The sequence below is a fragment of the Hylaeus volcanicus genome, chromosome 7, assembly GCF_026283585.1.
Source record: "Hylaeus volcanicus isolate JK05 chromosome 7, UHH_iyHylVolc1.0_haploid, whole genome shotgun sequence".
NCBI lineage: Eukaryota > Metazoa > Arthropoda > Insecta > Hymenoptera > Colletidae > Hylaeus > Hylaeus volcanicus.
Genome location: NC_071982.1, coordinates 18,390,433 through 18,404,932, shown reverse-complemented (window position 1 = coordinate 18,404,932; position 14,500 = coordinate 18,390,433). Strand labels below are relative to the sequence as shown.

Here is a 14,500-nt window from a genome sequence, read left to right as displayed (position 1 = left end):
CAAGAAGGCTCGCAAGAAAGAGGAACATTGTAACATAGAAGCCTGATACATTTTTCGCACTCAAAGAATATTTTAGATTTTTTTATATGTACCAAAGGTGACCGAAACGCTTGACTCGATCAAGAGATCTACAAGAATTGCTATTACTTGAATACAATTCTGCCCAACTCTGCGTTCGACGGGTCGCGTGCGCATTAAAGCAACTATCGGAGAAAACGAATTAATGGGTCGGTATGTGTGTGTTGCAGCGGCAATGCTGGCGAGTCAGCAGGCCGCCGCGGTAGCCGCATCGGTGATCTCGCCATTTCCGCCCAAGTGACCCGCGGCCCCCGGTCCCGTACTAGCTGCCGGAACGACCGGACCTACCTCCGCACAAACTCACCACACGCCTCATCATCCGCCGTCGGTCAGCGCCGCGACCGCTGCGGGACATCCGCACTCTGCCTCCGGTGGCAGGCAATCCTAGGATGGCAGAGCAAGCGATGCTACTAATTCGAGCCTGCTACCTCTTCGTTAACGCATCCACGACGCTCGATGGCCATCGCCCACCCATCTGTCAACGTTCGCCAGCCTACGAGTGTTACCGGCCTTCAGCCCTAGCCTGCCTGGACAAGCGTCTTCGACCACAGATTCCTTCGTCTCGCGATCAGGACACAAAGCAGAACGACGCGTTAGCAATCGACGAGAATCAGAGACGGGCAAGATTTGTATCTATAAGAAAATATCGAATAACGAGTCAAAGACAGGCTCCCTTTAGGATTCGAGCGAGTAACGAAATATTCGAAACAAATCAAAACTTAATCGTTCTGTGTATCTCGGTTGATCAACATTTTGCCCATCTCTGAGCGAAACGAGACTCCAAGAAGCGTGAGGAAAAAGACTCGCCCAATCGTTTCCTCGATCCTTAGTAATAGGTAAAAGAGGAGGGTTTCCGTGTGCAAAGATGGCGCCAGGACTATGCCAGATTAATACTAGTTTATGTTCCTCCAATTGTTTTAAAGCGATATAGAATTTTTGGATCAAATTAACTGTATTCGTTAGATTCTCCTAAGAAGCATGTACTTTCAATTCAATCTCCACCAAACACTTTTCTCAATGATCACTTTCATTTCCGTTTAAATTATTGTATACCTGCCCTGGCGTCAATGATCTTTACATGTGACAACTCTGCGTAACTCTAGGTGCCCTCTTGAGAATTCTACTCTCAACAGTCGCTATTAAATGATATGCCTGATGTCGGCTAGAGAGTCTTGCTCTTGAGAATCTCTGTCAAGAGTGGGACAATCTGGTAGACACAGTATTCAGAGTAAAGATTCTTTCACACGAGTGACGAGGTAACTTCCAATGTACCGCCTAGGAAGCAGCGTTGGGCAAAACGCGATCGACGATCGTGATTAACGATTAACGAATCAGCAATCATGGTCGATGATCAAGACACGACTGGCCCTGAAGAAAATTACAAATCGCTGATTTATGATCACCGATTAATCTGACGCTATTAATCTGATAAGGGATTACTATAATACCACTGGTGATCAGTGCCCAACTCTGCTAGGACCGGAGATCTTCGCCCGCGCCACGAACCAATTAAATTCTTCTCGAAGCAACGTTTTTATCGCACGTAGAAACTTAGGTGAGCGTGTGGGAATGGGAAAACGACGCGGAGGATGAACAGGAAACAAACGTGTGCGTGTGTGTGTATGTTTGCGTGCGCGTGCGTGTGTGCGCGTGTCTCGCTCGCGTGTGTAACGGTGACATTATAGATCGTTGTATTTTATTGTAAAAAGTGAAAAAATTGCGTGATACCGCAAGACTCGACTTTTTTCTAGAGAAATTATGTGTGTATGCGTAAGAAACACCACGGACGGACGACACGATTCTTAGAGACAATTTCATTGCCTATCCGTGTACGTGTCGGTAACGATATCAAAGCAAAAATATTTAAAAACGAAAAAAAATGAAAAAAAGAGTAAAGAGAAGAAAACGAAGTGGGGGAGAGTAAGGGAGAGAGACTAAAAAAAAAAATTATGGAGGTACTTGTCTCGTAGGACAATGTAAGCGAGAAAGGAAAATCAGGATTCTAAATAACGATTAAACGCGGCGGTAGGTAATTGTACATTGAATACGCTAGAATGCTATTTGTTTACTAAAAATAACAGTAGGTAGTGGTGTGCGAATATAGCCGAGAGAAAGAGAGATTGTGTATGCGTGCTTTGCGTGCATGTGTGAGAGAGAGAGAACCGAGCGGCAAGACAAAACGGATAAGACTATTTAACGAGAAAAGGGAAGAAAAAAAGCTATTAGGTATACATACTAATGCCGCCGTGGTACACGCGCATAGTATCCTGACGACTACCTAACGTTAGTTCAGTAACGATTATTATCATTGTATCTTTTATTACGATTATTCATTAATAATTATCGGTTACATTATTTTATTATCGTATCGATGAAGAGATATGGAAAGCGTGGTACGAACGATTTTTGTGGGAAACGCGTTGCCAAGGAATCCGAGAAAATAGTTTTATCGTGCCGTGCATAGTGTTGCAAAATGCCAAATAAAACGGGAAAAAAAAAATATGAGCATGGCGTGGTTATTTTTAATTCGAGTAACAATGGGCGAATTCGTTTGGGCGAGCGCGCAGAGAGAAACGCGGGATTAAATGATCGTCCTCAGTTTTAATGAGGCGTTCGGATGGAGAAACGGGCAGGCTTTAAAGTAAAAAATGCTGGTGCTGTGCTGTGATTTTTATAAAAAAAAAAAAAAAAAACAAACGAGACGCGAACAGAGAGATAGAGAAGGAAAAAGAGAGAAAGTGTAAGAGAAGACGAACGATCTTGACGAATTTTTGTGAAAATATGCAGATAGCCTAAGTACCTGGACCTGCCCCGCGCTCTCCGCGAAAAAAAAAACGTAAAACTCGTGTAGAAACAATGAGACGGAGAGAAAAACCGAGAGAAAAAAAAATGAAAAAAAGAACACGGAGAACGATGTTATACGGATTGTATAGGCTGTAAAGTGTATTTGCTTTTAAACGAAATTTAATATAGATCGTTAATCGCTAATTACGCGAGGAAAAGGAGCTGTCTCCAATCGTCGATTGCTATAGACGTTCATTCGTAGTTTCGCTAACTCGATTCCAGTGTAATCCTATAGCTAAATTTCGTCTTAAAAGGCTTGGGCAATTTAGCTGCGACTCTCTCTCTTTGAGTCGAAATCCACTGCGGTCGCGAACGACAAACTTTTCGAGCCAAGGTACTTGTTTCATTTCTCAGGTCCCTTTTGTCCAGTCACTCGTATTAATTTGACTCCCTGCAGGCGTAAATAAGTGGAATAAACGATTGGAGACAACTTCCGGACTAAGGATATACTCTAGCGAGTACTACGTATTTGCCACGATGTTGCATAATTAATTGCGAAAATCCTCGGAACGAGTAAACTAAACGACAACATATGGCGGACTGAAATATAAACGTAACGTAATAAACAAGGACCCGTATTCTCGTTTCCTTATTTTTTTTTTATTTTTTTTTTATTTTTTTTTTTTTTTTAGAATGATAAAAATAGTGAGTCGTTGCGCTTTATATATTATACACTTCGAATATATGAATATACGAGTAACAGTTACGTACAGAAAGCAAGTACAGAAACGCAGGCATCTTGTCGTTAAATTGTAAGATATTGTGTTCAAACTCCAGAATGTACTCTGAATCCCCTTCCTCGGACTATTATATATTAAATATATTGTGCACTATGCTCCTCCAACTTGTCCATACGAATAAATATATTGAAAAATCTCACTATACGGTATACTCGATCGTTGCTGTGACGCGTTCGTGTCCTCTCGAATTTGTACCTCTTTTGTAGCACACACGAGGTCCTGTATCTACATTAGAATACTTGAACATATCACGTGTGGGTCGTGTGTCGTATGGAAAAGCTCCTTAGAAAAAAGTTACATCGTTTCAAAGGATACATGTAGAAATAGAGAACATTTTGATGATATTTTAAGGTGATTAAAAGGTAAAAGGTAAAGTTTATTCTCGTAGGTTATGTTTGTATACAAATCGTTCGTGGCGCCAACTGAAGTCTTGCAATAGTGCCATCTAATTATATATACGTGAACTTGTGTGAACTATTTATCGACATACGAGCGTTTACCCGCCGAAGGGACTGATCAAAGGTCAATTAGTTTGGCTTCTTCATCGTTAGATGGCAGTCCATTGTTTATAAATATATTGTTTACCAATTTAAAGATTGAACAATTAATTGTTAAATGTGATAATAGCATTTTACGATGAAACATGAATTTCTATTCGCGTAATTGATCCATAACAAATGTTATAAAATTAACATTTTCAGTAACATTTTAAATTTCATTATTTTGATTTTATAATATTTTTATGAATATTTATTATTTTGAAAGTGACAAGCTGTATCTTTCGCGAATAGTAAAAATTGATAGACCCATGTGTACATTTTAGCAGTGTATTGTAATGTATAGGTTATGTTTATGACCTAAATATTTGTTTTCGTTAAATTGTCGTTGATTCAGTTACTTTCAGAAAAAAATTAAACCAAGGCCATTGTCCGAAAAAAAATGGATGAAATAGAATATAAATTGGAATCGTCAAATCCTGTTTTGATATCACACGTGAGTTGTTTATCTTTTATAAACTCAAAGAGGTTATCTTTATTATATTTACACTTCTTCTACAGGCGATATCTAAACTCTATGATTCGATCAAGAAAAAAAGAAACGATGAATCAACAGTCATCATTACAAATGTAATAAATTTTAATTCTGGACATTATCCTACTGTCAATTTCATTTTTGTGTTCTATTAATCGTATTGCTTTCAATAGTTAGCAGAATTTAAACTACTATCAACCAAGTGCAATAGCACAGACACCACGCTTAGTTTATCTGCTTGTCAAGCCTTGATCATGCTAGTTGAGAATGGATTATGGGACATTAGCGATGCACTGTCCACTTTTACGTCGAATCTTTCTTCTATAAAGTATATAAACATTAGTATGGATATCCCTTAACATATTCCACTATATAACAAGTGTATTATATATTTTAGAAATTACACAGTTGCTGCTATGGCTATCAGTCATTTATTAATGTTAGATCTCAGGCATAACATGGAAAAAAAAACTTTATATCCATTTACTCTTCATGTACCGCAACATCCTTTCATAATTATTTTAAATCGAGATAAACATAGTTGGCAAACTGTATTAAATCAAATAACACTTTTTATGAATCACAAGGATCCACGGTATGTACTAAATATATATTAGTACTCAATATATGTGTATATATGTATATATTAAAGATCTAAGTATTTCAGAATTAGAGAAAACAGCACAGAAGTGTTACGTCCTGTATTTCTGTATATTCTATGTAATCCTTCTTTGAATTCACTGGATTGCTGTGTGCAACCAGTTTGGCAGCTTTTAATTAAGTCAAAACATGGCATGTACTTGTGGACAGAAGTTTTGCTCTGGTCATGTACAAGTAATATTTATACTTGTATTAATACAAATAACAGAATGTTAAAATTCGCTGAAAAAGCACTATTAGAGAAGGATACAGAATATTGCACTGCTTTATTGCCAGTGATTGCAGCTATGACTCTACAACTAATACATTACAGATCCGATCCAGGACCAAATTTTGACTCATTGTCTGTTATTATAAATCTATGCAATCCTCACATAGGAAGTCTTATGCTAGCATTAATGGCAGAGATAATTGATATATGTCCAGCTATTTACTTGTACAGAGCTTTACAAATATGTAAGTGATTTAAATTTAAAAAGAAACTTAATGTGCCTGTTTGCTTCTTAAACGTTTATCAAATCCTGTTACAGGTACAATAATAGCAACCAAAATGTCATACAACGATATATTTTTTAATACTTTAAGGGCATCCATTTTAAAATGGATGGCATATCCATCAGTATTATGTTCTAGTGGTTTAGATATGGCAGCTAATTTAACTAGTCGAACTTTTGCTAATACTCAGTTCGCGGATAACGATGATGCTCTTTTCATGAGTAAAATTTTCGAAGCGTTTACTTTTTCCAACTCTTACGTTCAATTTTACGTTGATATCGTGCGTTGTATAAATGTCTGGAAACCGTGTGATATCTTATCGTGGTCAAAGAACATGTCGCGCGCGCCCATTGATTTAAAAAGTAAATGTAAATTATTATTATCCGGCCTCTTTTTACAAACAAACGATCCACAAGTAGCCGAACTATGTTGTAACATACTAATCGATGTTAGAAATGAAACAAAAAATTTCGAATCGCACTTATTGTCTTTAGTTTTGCATAAATTGACTAAGTGCAAAAGCAGTACAGAATCCAAGTATTTACTACTCGTCGTGCCAGAACTTATAACTATGACAGAAAACATTCCAATTGTTACTCATACATTGGACACGTTATTAAGCGGTGAAAATCAGTTGAAATATTTCACGATCGAGTTATATCTAAAGGCATTGAAAAACCAACCAAAATGTTACAGATTCGTTTCAGCCGCGATAATCCGTTTAATGAAAAACGATCGTTCTTGGTTTGCGAGTGCAACCTGTGCAAGAGCTATGAAATATATTTGCGAGAATCATCCTGAACACGGAGAAGCTTTGGTGCCCTTGCTATCGCAGATATTAAATCGTTCCACAGATACGAACGGTGGAACCGCAAGCGCCCTTGCACTTGAAAGTATTTCTGCTCTTTGCAACGCTTCCGTAACAGACATTCTTTCAACGTGGAAGGTGCTGGCCCCGAAAATGGAAAAAGAGAAACGAACTATTGTCTTAGAAAGTCTTTGCAAACTATTCGGCGATATTACATCGTATCCGTCTTCTGGATCCGTCGAGGAGTATGATCAATTCATAGTTGATATTATATCAAATTTATGGAAATACGTGATGTACAACGATGTAAGAGTCGTTGAATCTGCGCTTGGCGCGTTAAGATTCTATCACCTGGAGCATATTCCTTTAAAAACATTACCAGAAGAATTTCGATCTCAACTTGTATTACCTGCTGCATACGCTGGCAGTTCAACCGAGGAAGCTAAGAAACCGGAAGACATACTTCCGTACATACCTGGTAGCTGTTGGATCGCAATGCTTCAGAAAATAAATAAATCGGCTCTATCGGCAGCTGGAGATCTTTTAATTTCTTTCGCGACCGAAGAAGTTAACAGTTTCCGATCTGGAATTTACGTCTGGCCACAAGGAGAGCCGCGTAACTACAAATATTTGCCAGAAAGAAGCGTAATAAGAACCATTGGTGAATATTTGAGACGTAGCGACAAATCCAATCCCAACAATCACCGTATCATCACAGAATGCTTGCGAATATTCGCTCATAGATATCCCAAGCCATTGCCAAATATAAATTGGATCTTCCTCGACGATACTATTGATATATCACCTGAAGCTAAAAAATATGCCCTTTCCATCGGATGTCATCAGGCAAAAATATCTTTGTCTGCCAAAACTTTCATACAAAATTATCTATTAACATACAAGTCTGTCACTGATTCGAATCTCATCTTGAAAAACAACGAGTATCTCACTTTGTATACGAGTTTCGAAGACTTGTGTCAAGCCATACAACCAAATAACATAAAACTATTTTTGGAAACCACATTAGAATACGTAGTCGACAAAATGAGTTGCGATGATGAAAATTCGATAAACTCGTTCCATTGTATTATGTCTTCGTATGCTCGAACCTTAAACAACGAAGAAGTACACCACGGCATCGCTACGCTACTTTCTAATCTTCTGGAAACGCTTTTAGACAAAATAGATTTAACACGCAACCGTTTCAAGTCCTCTTTTATTGCAGTTTTAAAACTACCGAAAAATCATTTAGAAAAAATAACATCTCCGAAAGTATGGTGGGATGTGACACATAATAAATTAAAAAATGCCATCGCTATCAGAGCCGAGCTGGCTCTAGAGAAACGTTTCGAATCTCTCTTAATGTGGTTGAACGAATTCATTGACGATCCTGTATTTATACCAAGGTGAGATTGCTATTAGATGTCGTAATTTAGCCACAAAAATTATACAAGTAACAATGAACTTTATTATTTTTATCAAAGCATCCAAACATATTTTCTCGAGACTATACAGAGAGTGCTAACTGAATTGCAATTTGAGAAATTCACCGCAGATTGGATTGTAGACTTTATGACTCAGATTCAAGGACTGTTGGTGGAATCATTGCAAGATCACAGTACCAAAATACAATTTTATTGTAGGGTTTTATTTGTGTCTGTTGTCAGTCTGTCTGGCATAGACTGTATGTTAATGAAACAAGACTTAATAATTACATCGCAAAACGTACAAGCGCAACTATTTCCTCAAGCTCTCGCGATCCTTTCAGACAGACATCATTGGAAACATGCAGTTCCACAGGTATTTACAATCATTTTTATTCATACATGATACAGGTATACATTTGATAATACTTGTAACACCTCCGCAAAAGTAACAAATCTATTTTTTTAAACATTTCAGATCATGGAATGGTTAAACGACATGAGGATAAGTACTATTTTTAATACGTATAAATGTACATTTCACCGTTCGTTAATTTGCTTGAGACACAATCCATACTACAAAAGTGTATGGACTAAATACTTATCAGTTAAGACTGAGGTTGAAGTATAATTATATATTATACATGACAGAAGCAAACAACTTTTACAATAATAGTTCCATTTGCAATAATTGTAACTGTAACATATTAAATGTAAAACAAGATTATATTTGAGCAATATGTAATGTGTTATTTGAAAAGTGGAAATGTATTTCACTTACATGCACTGTCATATGACATTTACTGGCAGTTATGAATAAATATGTTGTCAGGTCGTCACATATGTTGTATGTGACAATTTTCATAATGCTAAACAGATGTTTCACTATTGTCCAGAGCCATAACTGTCAATGTATTGGGGCGTGTTCCTGTTAATGTTTGGTCTTCTGGCAATTTCATTCGGGGTTCTAATATATTCCTTTTTGTTTCAACATTTTTTTTTATGGGTGTCCGACTTGGACTAGATTTTCTACTACTTGGATAAGATTTCAATAAACGAGCTCTAAAAAAAAGAATAAAATTCAAACTCTTTTTAAATCCCCTTGAAATTTAGGACAGTGATACTTACGCATCCATTAATTTAAGAAACAAGCGTGTATATACTTGATACTCCTCATCCCCAAATTCTGTTGGATCATGTCTGGCATGTTCATACAAATCGCAAAATTGATGAATCAATCTTTGTCCATTTCCATTCAATGGAGTAGCTAATGTAGAAAGCAGATATGCCCTCAAATTTTCAGATGGATGTCTTTTCAGACAATTATCATATTTACTGATTTCAGCCTCTATGCAAACAACGCACAAAAAAAACTGATTAAGCTTGAAATTTAATCGAAATAAATTTATAAACGTAGTTACCCAAAGTTTTGACATCATCCACTACTTTCAGTCTATAATAATGCGGTGGAACTTGTGCTTTAGGTGTAACGATAAATCTTGGATCGCTAATGAGCTGTGGTTCATATTGAATTCTTGGTATTACTTCTATTCGCCTCTCGATTTCCTTCTTAAGTGACTAAATAATTAAAAGCATATTATTAGTTGTGACAGCGATATAACCTTCGCGAGCAATCGTACCTTTATTGCATCATGTCCAATAGGAATATGAGGACCACGACGCGATCGTAAGGCAAATCTCATAATTTGACGTTTTGCAAAAATGAAAAGCAATAATATTGTTAATACTCCAGCTGCAATAAATACTACTATTGTCACGCTAGACAGTTCTTCAGTCATGTTTATGTTGCATACATGTGACCATTTTATAGAGTCGAGTTAGCCTCTATCGGCAAGAAGAGAAATCAAACCGCGCAGTGAATAGCAATCGCTTTGAAAAACGGCGAAGTCATTTCGTGCATTTAATAATTACAACTGTTTTTAGAAAGTTCAAACAATGACAACGAGATATGATAGGGCTATTACGGTATTTTCACCGGATGGGCATTTGCTTCAGGTGGAATACGCTCAGGAGGCTGTGAGGAAAGGTTCTACAGCGGTACGTTGACAAATTTCATCTAACCTCTTTCACTTTTGCGGTAAATTTGATACAACACTTTGTGTACATCTTGCGTTAAACACCACTTTTTCATACCATATCTTATAATAATATAATATTCTATTGTTCATTCTATTCTCATGCTCTTTTCTAACCTGAATTTAATACATTCAAGGTACAATACTTCGAAATGAAATGACTTTAACATTTCGTAATACAAACGCTAACTCGTTACAGACTAATATCGTTGTAATTTGATATGATTTCAGGTGGGTGTTCGTGGTAACGATGTAGTTGTTTTAGGAGTTGAAAAGAAATCTATCGCGAAACTACAAGAAGAACGTACCGTTCGTAAGATATGTCTCCTAGACGAGCATGTTGTAATGGCATTCGCAGGTTCGATTTCATATAATTCCATTCAAATTCAATTACCAAATGCTCTGTGAACATATTATATATTGACACATAGTACTTGTTTGTTTCTCAAGGTTTGACTGCAGATGCAAGAGTCTTAATAAATCGGGCTCAAGTCGAATGTCAAAGTCATAGATTAACCGTAGAAGATCCTGTTACCTTGGAATACATCACCAGGTATATTGCAGGTAGGAGAATATCTTTAATTAATTATAAAATGTCTGAAAATGTGATTACAAAATCTATATATAAATTCAGGTTTAAAACAAAAGTATACTCAAAGTAATGGTAGGAGACCCTTTGGAATATCATGTCTCCTAGCTGGATTTGATTACGATGGAGTTCCACACTTGTATCAAACAGAGCCTTCAGGAATTTATTACGAATGGAAGGTACATTTCGTACATGGTATTCTTTAGTTATAGAAGAAGAGAAAATTAACATGTTTCTTCTTTTAAAGGCAAATGCGACAGGTCGAAGTGCCAAAACTGTACACGAGTTTTTACAAAAATATTATACAGTAGAGGAAGTAGCAACTGAAAAGGGTTCTATAAAATTAGCTATTAGAGCTTTACTGGAAGTAGTACAGTCTGGACAAAAAAATTTAGAAATCGCCGTGATGCGCCGCGGTCAACCTCTACAGGTATGAATTCCATAACGTAAGAGTGTCAAAGCAATAATATATCCTCTAACATTTTTGTACTACAGATGCTGGATTCAGATACTATCGAAGAATATGTAACAGAAATTGAGAAGGAGAAGGAAGCAGAAGCTGAGAAAAAGAAGCAGAAAAAGTGATGTCTTTATATCGAATTACACTTTTATTATTCATTTATTGATGTTTCACATAAAATAAATATGCAACACATAGGTAAAGATAACGAATAAAATTTTCAGATTTCTTTTATTTATACTTTACTGCCATGTCCATAGAAAGTATATGTACATTTACATATATTTTTAAATACATGATTTAAAATTCAAATTATATTGGTGAAGTTGTTGTTTTTACCTGTATACATGATTTTGTGATTTATGTGGAATATATTGCGAAGTGTATCAAATTTATTAATCCTCGAAAAATTGCATTGATATTACATCTTTTTTAACATTAATTTAGCATAACCTTATTGTCGAAGAAAGAAATGTCTTCCGCGATGATTGAACGTTTGAAATGATGGCAAATTTCGCAGAGTTTCCCAAGACTTATTTTCCAAATCAACCACAGCTCGAATTTCTTTGAAATCGCCAGCTATATACATTACTCCGTACATAACCATAAATAAGCTGACAATGCCCTGTATTAAAATCTGGAACATGTACATCACTTGTTTGTACATTATACACATTTTAATTGTATTAACATTCGATACTTACATCGATCGGTAGAGTGGTAAATTCTTGTTCCGTTATTCGCAAGTATGAACGATCTGTAAAAAATAGTACATTTGACGCAGCAATTCCAACAGAAACATTGGAATAACTTAACCTAAAATATATCGATTTAAAATAGACGAAATCTTAAATAAACAAGTGATACGCACGTTGCGCAGCAGAATAGGCCGCATGTAGTATTGAAAGTAATCCTATGAATGTTATAAACTTATGCAAAGCTGTTGCAGGCATTGTAATTGTTATGACAGTAACAAATTCAGTAACGATGGCAGTAACGATTTAGTTCCTATACAAATAAGACTCGTTTTCATATAGACAATGATAACAGTGCATTCAGGAATGTGTATTCAATTAATAATATGTTCAGTAATCAATGAAGAATAACAAGGATAGATTAGGAGAGAGTACAATCGTACAAAGTATTTATATGATACACCTGGATATATACGTTTCGATAATGAATTTTTTCTTTTATGTTATTCGCCCATCTAACAGCCAACACCTCGAAGCTCAATTGGGTGAGTCGCGAGAGAATAGGCTACGCGCATACTCCTACCGCATTGTTTATCATTTATTAATGGTATTGAATGGTATCAGAATATGTTCATAGATAACATCAACAATTCCGCATCTGTTTAAAGGTATTATAAGCATAATTACAACATGCTATATATCTAGTATATGCGGAAAAATTAATTATTATAATGTTATAGTTTGAATATTCCCGCGCATTCACTTAGGATGTTTCATTTCTCTTTCATGTTATTAGCCACCTAGCGGTGAATTACCTGAACTAACCTTAGGAGTTTGGTCAGCGCCTCTATCGGGAAAATACTCAAGTTTGTCCTCGATAGTTTCTTTTTTTACTGTTAGATGGCGCCATTTGTTCTAATGATTTACCGACAGGAGTTAATAGGATAAATGGCGCCATCTAAGAGGGAAAGAAGGAACTAATCGAGGACAAACTTGAGCGTTTTCCCGATAAAGGCGCTGACCAAACTCCTAAGGTTAGTTCAGGTAATTCACCGCTAGGTGGCTAATAACATGAAAGAGAAATGAAACATACAAAAGGAATGCGCGGGAATATTCAAACTATAACATTATAATAATTAATTCTTTCGCATATAAATAATATACTGTATGTGATTCAGGTGTTAAAAAAAGAAAAAAAGTATTCCACGATTATCAAAATACAAACTTTATTGAAAATATACACACATGCACAAATTACAAAGTTTTCAAAATATTTTGTATGGGTCTCTTGAATAATGTTTGATTTATATTGGCTATTTCCCATAACAGATCCTTTTGTTGGTCTGTAAAATTTGTATTTACTTTAATTAACGATAGTATAAGTTTTCCGAAATTTTTGTCCTTGGCAAAGTCAAGTGCTTTTATTGACAATAGTTGTATGAGTTTATCATTTGTAACAATATCTGTTTTAACAGATATCAAATTGTGTAGAATGGGAAGATGCCAGGACTTGAGTTCCTGTGCATATGATAAATATTCCCTATGAATAATGATAAAAAGTAATTAGTAATATAATGGGACACATTACAATGTTGATAAGCAATATTTTGAGCACGCACGTAATAAGGACAATGTTTCTTTCAGATTCAAATGCATTTGCTATAGCAGTGACACTTGTTACATCTTTTAAATCAATATTTAATAAAGGGATAAAAATGAATTTTTGAATATCATCTGGAAATTTCTGAACACACTCTGTGATAGCAGATAATAGTAGCCTTGATGGTTCTTCCAGGGTAATTATCTACAACAGTGCTTAAATGATATTAATTGCACTTGCAGTGCAAATATTTTAATACAATTATTCAGTAGCATCACCTTTGGTAATAACAAGTGAGTAAGACAAATTTCTATATATTTCATTCGTTGTTCCAAAGTCATATTATTCATAGAACAACAAAGATTATAGGTACCCAATATGCTTAATTTTTTCTCTAAGTTACAAACTACTTCCACAAGTTCTTCATCTGCTAAGTTTTCTAACTGATTTAAATCTAATTTTCCATTTGATCGCTCTAATCCTTCATAAAGATATTCTATGATATCAAACTTTTGTATTGATGCCTCCTTAACATCTTTGTCTAACTTAATGTCAACTTGTGTAAAATAAAATTGAGTAGATTGAAGCTTAGCATCATCTGATATCATGGGTGACATGGTGTCATCTTTGTCACTCTCATCTGTGATATCTTCTTCGCTTAGGAATACTTCTTGTTCCTCCTAAATGATGCATTATATATTATTTACCTGATATCGAATCTTTACCGATAATACCAACCTTTTCTACTATAATATTCCATATTGGATCGGCCTGCATTATATTTTCTTTTAGTTTTTCCTTAATTACTTTTAATTTCTCTACAGTGTCCTGTGATAATTCATAGTCTCTTAAAACTTGTCCGCGATTCATATTTTAATTGATTTTAATCATGTATTTCTACAAAACTCTACGAATTTCCCCTTTTTATGTTAAAAATCATCGAATTTAGAAAAAAAAGTGTGATAATAATGTAATATTC

The 14,500-nt window shown here is 35.6% G+C and overlaps 6 protein-coding genes across 9 annotated transcripts in view; 3 read left to right on the top strand and 3 right to left on the bottom strand.

Moving 5' to 3' along the window:
* The window catches only part of LOC128879350 (zinc finger protein 608), a 48,829-nt gene extending 46,631 nt beyond the window's left edge, over positions 1-2,198 (top strand). For all 3 annotated transcript variants that reach the window (XM_054128413.1, XM_054128412.1, XM_054128414.1), the window contains exon 5: positions 249-2,198. In XM_054128413.1, coding sequence (XP_053984388.1) covers positions 249-319 — 71 coding nt within the window. In that variant the 3' untranslated portion in view covers positions 320-2,198. The remainder of the gene's footprint in view (positions 1-248) is intronic.
* Positions 2,199-3,947: 1,749 nt separating this feature from the next.
* Positions 3,948-8,720, top strand: LOC128879352 (focadhesin). Of its 2 annotated transcripts, none has more exons than XM_054128419.1 (8): positions 3,948-4,655; positions 4,721-4,789; positions 4,868-5,022; positions 5,092-5,289; positions 5,668-5,810; positions 5,885-8,063; positions 8,142-8,457; positions 8,560-8,720. In XM_054128419.1, the coding sequence occupies exons 1-8, from the start codon at positions 4,602-4,604 to the stop codon at positions 8,710-8,712; spliced, it is 3,267 nt and encodes a 1,088-aa protein (XP_053984394.1). In that variant the 5' UTR covers positions 3,948-4,601; the 3' UTR covers positions 8,713-8,720. The 2 variants fall into 2 exon arrangements, with proteins under 2 accessions (XP_053984394.1, XP_053984393.1); XM_054128418.1 differs by having other exon boundaries at positions 5,362-5,810.
* Positions 8,636-10,027, bottom strand: LOC128879361 (protein C1orf43 homolog). Its single transcript, XM_054128437.1, has 5 exons — positions 9,722-10,027; positions 9,503-9,659; positions 9,210-9,429; positions 8,863-9,143; positions 8,636-8,778 (listed from the first exon to the last, which is right to left on the bottom strand). Exons 1-4 carry the CDS (start codon positions 9,878-9,880, stop codon positions 8,951-8,953), a joined length of 729 nt encoding a protein of 242 aa, XP_053984412.1. The 5' UTR covers positions 9,881-10,027; the 3' UTR covers positions 8,636-8,778; positions 8,863-8,950.
* LOC128879360 (proteasome subunit alpha type-7-1) lies at positions 9,937-11,541 on the top strand. The gene is made up of 6 exons (XM_054128436.1): positions 9,937-10,139; positions 10,409-10,535; positions 10,628-10,741; positions 10,812-10,945; positions 11,014-11,196; positions 11,262-11,541. The coding sequence occupies exons 1-6, from the start codon at positions 10,038-10,040 to the stop codon at positions 11,349-11,351; spliced, it is 750 nt and encodes a 249-aa protein (XP_053984411.1). The 5' UTR covers positions 9,937-10,037; the 3' UTR covers positions 11,352-11,541.
* On the bottom strand, positions 11,439-12,439 carry LOC128879366 (ER membrane protein complex subunit 5). Its single transcript, XM_054128443.1, has 3 exons — positions 12,098-12,439; positions 11,931-11,983; positions 11,439-11,863 (listed from the first exon to the last, which is right to left on the bottom strand). Exons 1-3 carry the CDS (start codon positions 12,177-12,179, stop codon positions 11,681-11,683), a joined length of 318 nt encoding a protein of 105 aa, XP_053984418.1. The 5' UTR covers positions 12,180-12,439; the 3' UTR covers positions 11,439-11,680.
* Positions 12,440-13,055: 616 nt separating this feature from the next.
* Positions 13,056-14,445, bottom strand: LOC128879357 (uncharacterized). The gene is made up of 4 exons (XM_054128428.1): positions 14,260-14,445; positions 13,800-14,201; positions 13,541-13,725; positions 13,056-13,461 (listed from the first exon to the last, which is right to left on the bottom strand). The coding sequence occupies exons 1-4, from the start codon at positions 14,389-14,391 to the stop codon at positions 13,176-13,178; spliced, it is 1,005 nt and encodes a 334-aa protein (XP_053984403.1). The 5' UTR covers positions 14,392-14,445; the 3' UTR covers positions 13,056-13,175.
* Between the last annotated feature and the right edge of the window lie 55 nt (positions 14,446-14,500).